This window comes from Eumetopias jubatus, unplaced genomic scaffold (assembly GCF_037043125.1).
Source record: "Eumetopias jubatus isolate StellerSeaLion01/CBP00866 unplaced genomic scaffold, mEumJub1_p1.0 scaffold_8, whole genome shotgun sequence".
NCBI lineage: Eukaryota > Metazoa > Chordata > Mammalia > Carnivora > Otariidae > Eumetopias > Eumetopias jubatus.
The window spans coordinates 21,466,505-21,479,262 of record NW_028274814.1 but is presented as its reverse complement, the minus strand read 5'-3'; the positions used below and the strand labels follow the sequence as shown (position 1 = coordinate 21,479,262).

Below are 12,758 nucleotides of genomic sequence, written 5' to 3'. Positions count from 1 at the left end.
AGAGACACAGCGAGAGAGGGAACACAAGCAGGGGGAGTGGGAGAGGGAGAAGCAGGCTTCCCGCTGAGCAGGGAGCCTGATGCAGGGCTCGATCCCAGGACCCCAGGATCATGACCTGAGCCGAAGGCAAATGCTTAACGACTGGGCCATCCAGGCACCTCTTCATGATTTTCTTAATAACATTTTTTTCTCAAGCTTACTTTATTGTAAGAATACAGTATATAACACATATAACATGTAAAATGTGTTTATTGATTGTGTTATTGGTAACACAATAACTGGTCAACAGTAAGTTATTAGTAGTTAAGTTTTGGCGTAGTCAGAAGTTATACATGGATTTTCAACTATGCAGGGAATCAGTGTTCCTGACCTTTGAATTATTCAAGGGTCAGCTGTATATATTTACCTTTACCAGTGTGTTTTATAGTTTCATATGTTTTCAGGTTATTAATTAGCATCCTTTTGTTTCAACTTGAAGAACTCCCTTGAACATTGTTTATAAGGCTAGTCTGGTAAACCCCATCAGCTTTCATTTGTCTGTAAAACACATTCTCTCTCCATCAGTTTTTCAGGACAGTATTCTTGGCTGACAGGTTTTTTCTTTCAGCACTTAGGATATCTCACATCTGGTTTGCAAGATTGCTGTTGAAATATCTGCTCATCATCTTATGAGAGGGTCCCTTGTATGTAACAGGTTGCTTTTCTCTTGCTGCCTTTAAGATTCTCTCTGTCTTTAACTTTTGACACTTTTTTGGGGGGAGGGCAGGAGGGTGGGCAGAGGGAAAGGGAGAGAGAAAATCTTAAGCAGACTCCACGCCCAGCGATGAGCCTGATGCAGGGCTCAGTCTCATGACCCTGAGATCATGACCTGAGCTGAAATCAAGAGGGACGCTTAACCAACTGAACCACCCATGTGCCCCATTGACTCTTTAATTATAATGTGTCTCAGTGTGGGTCTCTTTATTCATCTTACTTGGTCATTTGGGGGCTTACTAGATCTGGATATCCGTTTCTTTCCCCAGGTTAGGTAAGTTTTCAGGCATTATTTCTTTTAATATACTTTCTGCCCCTTTTTTTCTTTCTCTTCTCCTGCTAGGACCTCTATAATATGTATATTAGTATACTTACTGTTGTCCCATAAGTCCCTTAAGCTATCTTAATTCTTTTTCATTCTTTCTTCTTTTTGCTCCTCTGTTTAGATGAATTCCTCTGTCCTGTCTCTCAGTTCACGAATCCTTTCTTTTGCTTCATCTAATGTGCTGTTTAACCTCTCTGCTGGATTTTTCAGTTCAGTTATTACATTCTTCAGTTCTGTGATTTCTGTTTGGTAGTTTTTTATATTTTCTATCTCTTTGTTGAAATTCTCACTTTATTCACACATTACTCTCCTGACTTCAGCAAGCAGCTTTATTACTGTTACTTTAAACTGTATTGGGAAAATCACTTATCTTTGTCTCATTAAGATCGGTTTTTGAGGATTTATTTTGTTATTTTGTTTGGAATCCAAACAAAAATATATATATTCCAAACAAATATATATATAGAGAGAGAGAGACTGACTCTCCATGTTGATTTCTGTGCATTACATATAACTGCCACATCTTCCAGTCTTGACACACTGGTCTTACATAAGAAATTAACTTTGCAATCACCCCAGTCTCAAGCTCCTGGTTGCCTCTCAAACCTTTATGCCTAAGCTGACATCTTTGTTCTTAGTGGCTCTCAGTAGTTGAGAGTGTGCCAAGACCATCAGTGTCTCAAAGAGGAGGATTGCAGTCAGCACCTAGATACAAGCTGATTGGAAGCCAGACTCTCAAGCAGCAGCTGGGAAAGTATGCAGTCAAACCTCTTCCAGGGATAAACTGGGAAATGGGCATCTTTGCCTGGCTCCCTCTATGCTGAGACCAGGTGTATAGCCACTGGGCAGGGGATGCTCCTTAACCATTTAAAAACTGCCTCTTTGTTTCTGATAGTCCTATGGGACTCATGAATGCCAATCCCTTTGATCATCAGAGCTAGGTGATTTAGAGCCCCATTCCCTCAGGTGGCAGCCATAAATGCTGGGGCACTTGTGCAGACAAGCTCATAAAGGAGCAATTTTATATGAAATTCTTCAGACACAGCATATTTAATCAGATGGACCAAGAGCTTAAAATGTAGTTTTGCAAAACATCTTTTTCTGAAAATTCAGTGTTCTTCCATGGTAAAGACAAAAATCTGTGGCATAGTTTTCACATAGATTGCTTTTATTCATTTTGTGACAAAAATGCTGTACGATTTATGTAATCATTTCTTTTACAAGTGTTGGAATAGGATAAAGTATTAATATATTATTTCCTATTCAAATGCCTATTTATGGTTAAGCCTCCTATGCCCAGTATTAATCACAAGCCACATTGTGGCTATATTGTATTTTGTACTGTGTGGTGAGATCTCTTCATTTTAAATTTTGTTTTTATGAGTAAAGAATATGTTACTTAAAATGTGTTAAATATATATTTTATTTCCTAGGTCGTCCTTTGTGGAGGGTCTTCTCGAATCCCAAGGCTACAGCAACTAATTAAAGATCTTTTCCCAACTGTTGAGCTTCTGAATTCTATCCCTCCTGATGAGGTCATCCCTATTGGTGCAGCTATAGAAGCAGGGATTCTTATTGGGAAAGAAAACCTTTTAGTGGAGGACTCCCTTAAGATAGAGTGTTCAGCCAAAGATATTTTAGTTAAGGTAGGCTTAGCTTTTCTTTACTTTTCCATAAAAGTAGCATAAGCTTATTGCCCTAAGTTCTTATACATACCATGGTTTTATAGTGAAACTTTGTATATTGATAAAAATTTTAAATTTAGATTTATAATTTTACATTTAATGAGTTTCTCATTTTCTTTCAGCTAGTATTTATCTAACATGTTAATTTCTTATAATTTTAATCATAAGCTTCAAAGAGATAGATAACATGTTTCAATTTATTTTTAAATGAAGTAGGTTGGGATTAAGGATCACTTCTGTTTTCTTCTCTTTGCCTATCTGTAGTTTTTAGATTATCAACAAGGATTAAGTATATTTATTATAGGAGTGACTTTGTAATGATAGATATCAAAGGATATGCATATTATTTTTCTGCTTATTAGGGAGTCGATGAATCAGGAGCCAACAGTTTCACAGTACTGTTCCCATCAGGGACTCCTTTGCCAGCTCGAAGACAACACACATTACAAGCCCCCGCAAGTATATCTTCAGTATGCCTTGAACTCTATGAGTCTGAGGGGAAAAACTCTGCAAAAGAAGAAGACAAGTTTGCACAGGTGAATACATAAATTTGGGCAATGAACTAGTCATGTGAAACTGAAGCTTTTCCTTCTTCATTAGACTCAGTTTAATGTCAATTAATATAAATGTATATAAGACATCTATCTAACACATTTTTATGAATGGATTACTTCTTTTAAAAGAGAAAAGAAATAAGCAATTTTAATTTGAAAGCGTTACAGGAAAATAAAAACAAAATACAATATGTATTTTTTCTCTTTGTGCTCTCTACCCTCCTTGGTAAAATGTAAGTGGCGGGGAAAATGACATTTTTTGGTTTGTTGTATGCCAGGTGCTATACCAAGCAACTTACAAATATCTCAAAATGCCATGAGATAGACAGTATTATGTTCATTTCATAGATAATTGAGAAACAGGCTCATGGTAGTAAATACCTTATTTTCCTTGAGCTAAGATTTATCTTCAGTTGGTTTTATTCCTGGGCCCTTGCCACCTCTCATACAGGATACCTTTACTTTTTCAAAATACCACATTTCTATTTCATACTATAGAGTCCTCTGCATCCTTTAAAAGGAATGAGGTGGAGCCACTTTATTTGCTTAGAAACATGCCCAAGAAATATAATTACATTAAAACACATATACAGGGACTACAGAGCCATATTTACAGTATGATGTCATTTGTGTTTAAATAAAAAGTTTGAAGAGCATGGGTGTGTGTGAGGGAGGTAGTGTTTGGGTAGCTGTGTGTATATAAATATCCATGCATGGATACAGAAAATATTTATAGGTATTAGCACTATATTTAGAAAACTTAACATTGGGTTGATTTGAAGGTACCAAGAGGGTTTTTTGGGGTTTTTTTTTGCTGTTTTGTTTTGTTTTTACTTTTTAACACTTTGTACTGAATTTCTAACAAAGAGCACAGGACATGAGCATGAAATACTTTTATAGTGAAAATAAAACAAATGTAGGTCACCAAAGGGAATGCATAGTATCTTCAGCTTTATATCTGTTTTCTAATTCAACAAAAGAATAATGAAAACACACATATAAAACCTATCTGGGCTCCACCTCAAACATCTTAGAATCTAGGGGAATAGGGCTCCTTCAAATAGTAAAGTTTTCAAAAGCTCCTCCACATGTTTCTGTTGTGGATTACTATATAAGCACTTTTTTGTGTACTCTATTCCTAAACTCACTTGGCTGCCTTAGCATTCCCTTAGCTTCTTTCTGTTGTACATTTGTCACCTTTTCTCTTCATACACTACTCCAAAACTCTGCAGCTACTGTCACGATGCCAGAAGGAGAAGAGTTAGTCACCTATACTGAATTTGGAAAATACTCTTTTAGAGATCCCATCTGTTCTAATCTCTGTGTTTTACAAATGTGTAAACCAATGTACTTAGTGCTTGCCTAAGATCATAAGACTTGATATTGGCAAAATCTGAAAAGTCACTTCCCAGGATCCTGGGACTTGATATTGGCAAAATCTGAAAAGTCACTTCCCAGGACCCTGGGATCATGACCTGCGCTGAAGGCAGACGCTTAACGACTGAGCCACCCAGGCACCCCTCATTGGTATCTCTTACGTATGTAAGAATGTAATCTTAGTTGTACAAAAGAATTTGTCATCATGTGTTTCTTTTAATTGGTTTTCCAAGTGTATTTAAAATATTAAGAGTTTTTAAAAGTATATATAGAAGTATATGCCAAAATGAAATTTACATGTTACTGGTAATGGCTTAATTACCAAAAAGAAAAGCAGTCTTTATTTTCTGAGACAAAGTATACTTCATAATCTACAATATGTTTAAGAGGAACAAATCTCTTAGTTATATGCTCCCCTTCTAGAGGAGACATTTCCATTAAGAAAGCTTAATCCTAGTCTCTGAAAACTGCCCTATTTTAAAAGATTTGTTTCAGTAATAAGTAAGATTTGGTGCATTGGAATAACTGTTGCATCAGTTTATTAATATATCAAAATACTGAATCATCTTTATATTATTTTTGCATAAACAGGTTGTACTCCAGGATCTAGATAAAAAAGAAAATGGATTACGTGATATATTAGCTGTTCTTACTATGAAAAGGTACAAAATTAAACTACTTCTGATGTTCAGAAAATTCACTGTGAAGCTTGACCTTTTTTGTCAGTTTATTGATTTCTTCAGACATTGCCATTCTAGTAAAATCGTGTATTAAAGCTTGCAAAGATTTTATCAATGAGTTACATTTTTTGCCCTACAAAATTGCTGTATTTTGCAAAGAAAGTGTATCTCAAATCATTTGCATTCTGAATTTTTATGAACTCTAATTATTTTGGTGTGGTCAGCCTAAAAAACTGGTCCATGAAGTTTGAGATATAATTTTTATCAATCTTAAATAAAATCTTCTAAGGTTTACATAACTGATATTATTTGTCCTATGAAAGGATAAGTTTATTTCAGTATTGCTACAGAAAATCTTTAGGAAATAGATTACTAATTAAATCCAGCTATCACCACTCCACTAATAACTGGCCATCTATAAGACTATGTCTTGCAAGTAAATCATTTCCAAATTAACTTTAGGGACAATTCATTCCATAACCATACTTAGCAAGAATGTCAAATTCATTAGAGTAGGTTTGCCTTGGCCTAAGCTTGAAGATGGCATGATGCATCTTCAGTGTGCATAAGGTCTTAAACTTGAGATCTTGATCATCCTGGTTTTCAAGGAATACAACTTTTGTGTCAGTGGTCTAGGAAATTTTTAAGAATAGCTACCTAATTATAGCATATGACACAAGTTTAGACACTGAAATTGTGTTTCTTCTTTATCTTAATACTCTCCTTTCAAAAATTAAAATTATCTTGTTACTCAAAGTCCTCAAATAATTTCTTAAGAACTTTCTGCTTTTATGAAATGAGCTTACGAAATGTTATTGTTTGTTTGTTTAGGGATGGATCTTTACATGTGACGTGCACAGATCAAGAGACTGGAAAATGTGAAGCAATTACTATTGAAGTGGCATCTTAGTGTTCTAGAGAAACCAGGAATTTTTTGGAACTAGACTATCAATATTACTTGGTTTTGTTTACAAGTGATGTTTATATTAAAATACTTTTTGAATGAATCGTATATGTTTCTATTAAAATACAAAATATTGGTAAGTGTTGCAACCTTTTTTTGTTTTCCATTTAGGATGGGAAATATAAGGTCCTTTATTAAAGTGGGAAATATAAGGAACTTCTATCATGAAGCTATTTAGAATTAAATTGAGTGCATTGAAGGAAATTTTACTGGAAATTTGTGTTTTTAAAAAATTTTTGTTCTATAACTTCAAATTTGAACAAGTCTTAATTCTTATTAAATATAAACTCGGAACAATTTACAAGTTTTTGATATTAAATGAAGAAAATTGGAGAACCATGTGAAAAGTAAGATACCATTTTTGCTTAAAAGAAAAAAGTAAATTCATAAACTCAACAATTGTGTATAGATATGTGTGTGACAAGCATAGAAAACAAAAGTCTAGAAGGCTGCCCACCAAACTTGTAACAGTGGCCTTTTTGTGGACAGAAATATAGGGTGGCACTTTCACTTTTCCTTTTTACAATTTTGTTTGGTGTGATTTTTTTTCCAACAAACACATATTATCTTTTGAAATTAAAAGGTCTTTTTTATTTTGAAGAGCGGGCTAGCCACATTCTGTTCATCAGAGAACACTCACTAGTGCATTGAGATACTCAGTGGATTACTAATGTAAAGCTTATTCACTAGCTAAAACAAGACAACTAATCTGTGTATATTGAAAAGAGAGCTGGATGGTGAGCAGTGCATATCAGGTTCTATTATCAAGAGAGGATTTTTCTCATTTTCTCTCCTTGGTTCCCAGAAAACTGGAGAAGAGGAAATATCTTTACCCAGTGTTAAAATTAAAACTTGTGCTGTTTTTATCTTGTTCAGGCTTTGTGGATGTGCTTTATTCATTATAGTTTATTTTTATGGAGCTGGGTGGCAGTAATAGTCTATTTCTAAAGATACAGAAGCCAAACTTACATTTTTTCATGATTATTCTGTACCAGACTGACAGAAAAAGAATTCAGATATGATTCTGAGTCCACAAAGAAGCGGACTCAAAGTCATACCCTTTTGATTAAGGCTGAGTACTTAGTTATTTTTTAGGTTCTTTTCCAGTTATAAAAACTTTGAAATCAAATAAATAAATATAAATTAAATGTTTTCAGAAAATAGGAAAGTAGCATCTGAACTAGTTGAACTGCTTTCATTTGTGCTTTGGAAAGTGCTTTAGGATTTTATTTCGTAGTTACTATTAGCTCTTTAAACTAGATCAGGCACTGGGAAACTCTAGCCAGTGTGTCAGTTCTATGCCATTCCTATTTTTGTAAATAAAATTTAATTAGAATATAGCCAGGCTTACTGGTATCTGTATTGTTTGTGGCTGTTTTCACACTGTAATGGCAGTGAGTAGTTGGAACAGAGATTCTGTAGCCCACAAACTTTAAAATATTTACTGTCTGGCTCTTTACAGAAAATGTCAACCCTTGAAGTAGATTAATGAAACCTGTAGAATAAAATATCAGAAGGATTTATTCAAGAGTTTTCTTTTCTTCCATGTCTATGTTATAATTTACTTACTTGACTGCTTTTTCCAGTAGATTAGTAAGTATTGTGAGAGCAGAGACGCTGTTAGTCACCATTATGTCCCAGGCCCCAGAACAGTACCTGATCATAGGTGTTCAGTCAGTGTCTATCGAATAAGTGCATTGCATGGAAGAAAAAATAAGTCTTTGTATTCTAAAGAACAATGGCCAGTAAGTACATCTTTTGCATATTTTGTGATTTCTTTAGAAACACAATAAAGAAGGAAAGGAATACCACTGCTTCTGGCTTTATTAGTCAGCTTTGCATGTTTTTCCCCCAAACATATCAAATTTGAAATTGTCACCAAAGGTGCTCTGTTGCCTAATGAAATGTTCTCCAAATTGTCTTGCATCCTAATGTGACAAGTTTTTTTCTTCTGAATTTGGGGAGGGTTTGCCGATTAACTTTTCTTGTGTTTTACTTTTTCAAGGTAAAAATAGCTTCAACATTCTTCTAATTAGAAAATGATACACATTCATTATAAAATTAAAATTGCAAAAGAAAGGGGTGCCTGGGTGGCTCAGTCGGTTAAATCATCCAACTCTTGATTTCGACTCAGGTCATGATCTCAAGGGCTGTGAGACTGAGCCCCATGTTAGGCTCCGAGCTCAGTGGGGAGTCTGCTTGAGATTCTCTTTCTCCTCCTCCCTCTGCCCCTTCCCCTGCTCAGCATGCACATGCACCTCCTTTCTCTCTCTCTCAAATCTTTTTAAAATAAAAAAAAAACAAAATTGCAAAAGAAGAAAATCTAAAACATCCTATATTCTACCACCTAGAGTAACAACTTAAGATATTTTTGATGAACATCTTGATGATCTTTTCATACACTTACCAATTATCTTTGCAGTGTCCAAATATTTTAAAAACATGAGGGGCACCTGGGTGGCCCAGTCAGTTAAGCATCTGCTGTTGGCTCAGGTCGTGATCCCAGGGTCCTGGGATCAAGCTCCACGTCAGGCGAGCAGGGAGCCTGTTTCTCCCTCTCCCACTGCCCCTCTCCCTGCTTGTGCTCTCTCTCGCTCTAAAACATTTGCACTTTTACCAGTAAAGGAAGGGATTATGTCAAACTATAATTTTGCCTATCTATATGTCTGATACTGTCCAAAGGAAAGAGCCAAATATACAGATAGAAATAAATTCCTATATATAATACTGTGAAAGTCTTGGGAGGACACAACATACTTGTCAGCACAAAGCTGTTATATGTGGAAGAGCTTTTAAAGATTAAAAAAAATGTATCAGCACAAAATAAATTCTGTGGGAAAATGCCAGGATTTCTAAAGTAACAGTGAGTAACCATGTAACATTTATAACAATACCACTGTTTGCTTTAATTCTTTATCTCATTTTAGATTGTAACCTCACCATAACTCCCTGAGTAGTTGCAATATGCAAAGAGTAATCTAGCCTCTATTGTGTTCTACATGTAGAAACAGAAATAGATTCAGAGAAGTTAAATAATTTATCCAAGAACTGACTGTGAATTTTGAACTAATACTCATATGCTTGTTTTGTAAACAATTTTTCTTGATTGCTTACTATTCTAAACACTTTATTTGCATTATTTCATTTAAATTCACATTGTCCATTCTATTCCCTGCCCTTTGAAGAACATTACAATGAAACAGGAGACACTCCATGGGTCTCCAGAAATCATATTTGCAGAGGTCTTTATGGGAAAAAATGGGGGTGGAGGCATTTCTGTATGTTTCTCTTGAGGCCAGTGATACATGCGTCTGGCTTTTGATTTCCTTCTCCATTTATAGCCAGGATTTACCAAGATCCTCAAACATTTTAGTCTCAGGACTCTTTTACACTCTTAAAAATTATTGAGAACCTAAAGAGCTTTTATTTATATTGGGTTTTGTGGGGGGGTTTTTTAGATTTTATTTATTTGAGATAGAATGAGACAGAGCAAACATGAGTGGGGGTGGGGAGAGACAGAGGGAGAGGGAGAAGCAGGCTCTCCACTGAGCAGGAAGCCCAACATGGGGCTCAATCCCAGGACCCTGGGATGATGACCCCTGAGCCGAAGGCAGATGCTTAACTAACTGAGCCACCCAGGTGCCCCTGTATTGGTTTTATATATATACATACATAGTTAGTTATTTTCCATATAGAAGTTAAAAACCAACACTTTTTTTTTTTTTCTGCCACAGACACTTTCTGTTGTTGGCTATACAAAGGTGCATATCAGGTATGTGTGTGGGGTGAATTTGGGTTCCCCACAGGTTCGCCAGGTCTGGAGTCATAGCTGTTGCAGTAAATATTTTGCCTCCGGTTTCCCTATCACTCCTTCACCTCATCTGTTGAACCATCCTCCTTCCTCTTGTAACTTGTTGTCCCTTTGACTGTATTTTCCCTTCCTCTTTCCTATGTGAAATTTCGCTATCAGTCTTAAGCTCTTGTTTCTGGGCATGTTGGGCAGATCCAAGGATAACTTGGGGCTAAGGGCCTGGCATGGATCTGGTTTTTCAGGGAAGATCAGAACCATCCTCAGAAGCCAGGCCATGGAGAAGATGGGAGGGAACTTTCTAGAACAAACTTCCCTGAGTTACAGGTGAGGATTACAGTAGTATGTTTCCCCCTTGTCTCCTGAATGTTTTGAAAAATGTTACCCTCCCCTGGGTTAGACCTAAAACCAAGAGATTTTTAAAATCACTCGTTTTTTAAATAAAAAAATTACATGTTTAGTAACATTTTTATGAAAGATAACTTTTCAAAAACAAAAGATTTAGTAGTAAGTGTGGTATTATGTTTTTTCAAATCTCTTTAATGTCTGTCTTGAGAAGACAGCTCTGTTTTGTTTCTTCATTCAATCTGTTACAATATCCAAGTTGTGTATCCTCTGAAAAACTTCACTCTATACTTGTGAGAGGAGAGTAAAGAAGTCAGAAAAACATCTTGATATTATGTAAAGTTTTGAACTTACGAGCCTCCTGAAGGGTCTCGGGGTCCCTATACCATACTTTGAGAGTTGCTGCTTTAGATAGTTACACAGTGTACCTGTTGAAGAGACAAGGTTTCCTCTGTCCCCTGGAATTAATAGGGTTGAAGACAAAGACAACGGAAACAGTTGATTTACAAAAGAGTCTAATTCATTCTGTAAGTTTTTACTGAAACTGATCAAGACCCAAAAAAACACAAGATAACTACAAATGTTGGAAAGTGCATTTAGTGCCAAAGAGAGAGAATGGAAGACAGGAGGTAACTTCTTTAGATAGGGTGACCAGGAGAGGCCTCTGAGGAAGTGGAAGAAGCGGAGACCCAAGCAATAAGAAGGTAGCCATGTGAAGAGAGAGCAGCTTCTCCTCTAGGAAGTAATTACAGTTGCCTTAAGATATTTATGTACTTGCTTATTATCTGCTTCTCCCACTAGGATATGAGTTCTATGCGGATGGGGTCTTTTTTCTTTCCTGTCTACTTTTAGCACCTCATACATTGCCTGGCACATATGAGATACACCATAAAAGATTTCTGAATGGGTGGAAAAGATCCTAGAGAACAATGAGTAAAGAGGAGAGTGGCACAAAGTAAGGTCAGGGTGGCCAGTTACAATCACTTAAGGCCTAGCAAGGTATCAGGAGGTTTGGATTTTATTCTAGGTACTCTGGGAAGTATTTAAAGCAGGAGAAGGACATGTCCCACTTTTATGTGTTAAGGTCACTCAGTTGTATGGAAAATGGATTAGAGGGGAAGCGATAGGGGAAGTGAAACCAGGTAGGCTTTTGTAGGACTGCAGGTGAGAAATAGCGGCCTCTACTAAGGGCATAGCAGCAGCAATGGAGAAAAGAGGCAGAATCAAGGTATATTTTGGACATAGCATTGACACAACTTGCTAATGAAATTATGGAATGAGGAGAGGGTAAATCAAGATGACACCTAGATTTCCTTCTTGGAACCCTGAGTAGATGGTGGAGGCAGTGTATTGAGATGAGGAAGTTTGGGGACACTTGCAGTGGAGAGGATCGGGTCTGGAGGCAAAAATCAAGGGCATTCTTATGAGTGTGTTCAATTTGAGATGTTTGTGCAACACCTAAGAGGATATGTCAGCTAGGCACTATGGATATCCAAATCTGGAAATCAGGGAAGAGGTCAAGGCTGGAGACAAAAAGTTGGGAACCTTAAGCATAAAGATGATATATAAATCCATGGGAACTGAGGCAGTCACTTAGGGAGAGAGCCTAAGAGAGATGTCTTGGGGCCAAGCCCTGAGGAACCCCAGCATTTAGGCTAGATAAAGGGAACCAAAAAGGGGAGTGAAGAGAGGTCAATGAGGTAGAAGAAAAACCAAGAAACAGGATGGGTGCTCCTGGGTTGTTCTAAGAACATATAGGACTGGCAGTGAATACACTTGGGGAGGGGAGGAAGGCGGTGAAGCTGAATCTAAATTGTAAAGGGTCTCTAGGAGTAATCCTGGCAAAGATGGGGGAAAGTAGGCATTTTCTAGCAGCAAGAGCAGAATTGAAGTCCTAGGGACAGGGAGCAGGGAATATTCGAGGAAGTCACAAATTAGGAGGGAATGATGAGCAGTGAGGCTTGCGAAGTGGACAGGAACAACCATATCACAAAGGGGCTTCCATGTGATAGGGATGGATAGGACTTTTTATTCCTTATTACCAAGGTAATAAGATGCTCATTATAGAAAATGATTAAATATGTAAAAAGGAGCTATCAAAAAGGAAATCACTCCCCAGAGATTTTACATTTATCTTCCTATACTTTTTTTATGTAGTTGAAACTTTTACAGGTTTTTGTTGTTTTTGCTTAACATATTTAACACTTCCCCCATGATACTAAAGTCTTCATAAACATCTTTTTAAGTGGCTAGACAGTACTTCACAA

General features: G+C 36.6%; 1 protein-coding gene across 2 annotated transcripts in view; it reads left to right on the top strand.

Annotated features, from left to right (window-relative positions):
* The window catches only part of LOC114217303 (heat shock 70 kDa protein 14), a 37,531-nt gene extending 30,318 nt beyond the window's left edge, over nt 1-7,213 (top strand). For both annotated transcript variants that reach the window (XM_028114135.2, XM_088025800.1), the window contains exons 11-14: nt 2,512-2,724; nt 3,126-3,299; nt 5,286-5,356; nt 6,206-7,213. In XM_028114135.2, the coding sequence (XP_027969936.1) occupies nt 2,512-2,724; nt 3,126-3,299; nt 5,286-5,356; nt 6,206-6,284 (537 nt within the window). In that variant the 3' untranslated portion in view covers nt 6,285-7,213. The remainder of the gene's footprint in view (nt 1-2,511; nt 2,725-3,125; nt 3,300-5,285; nt 5,357-6,205) is intronic.
* The last annotated feature ends 5,545 nt before the right edge of the window (nt 7,214-12,758 follow it).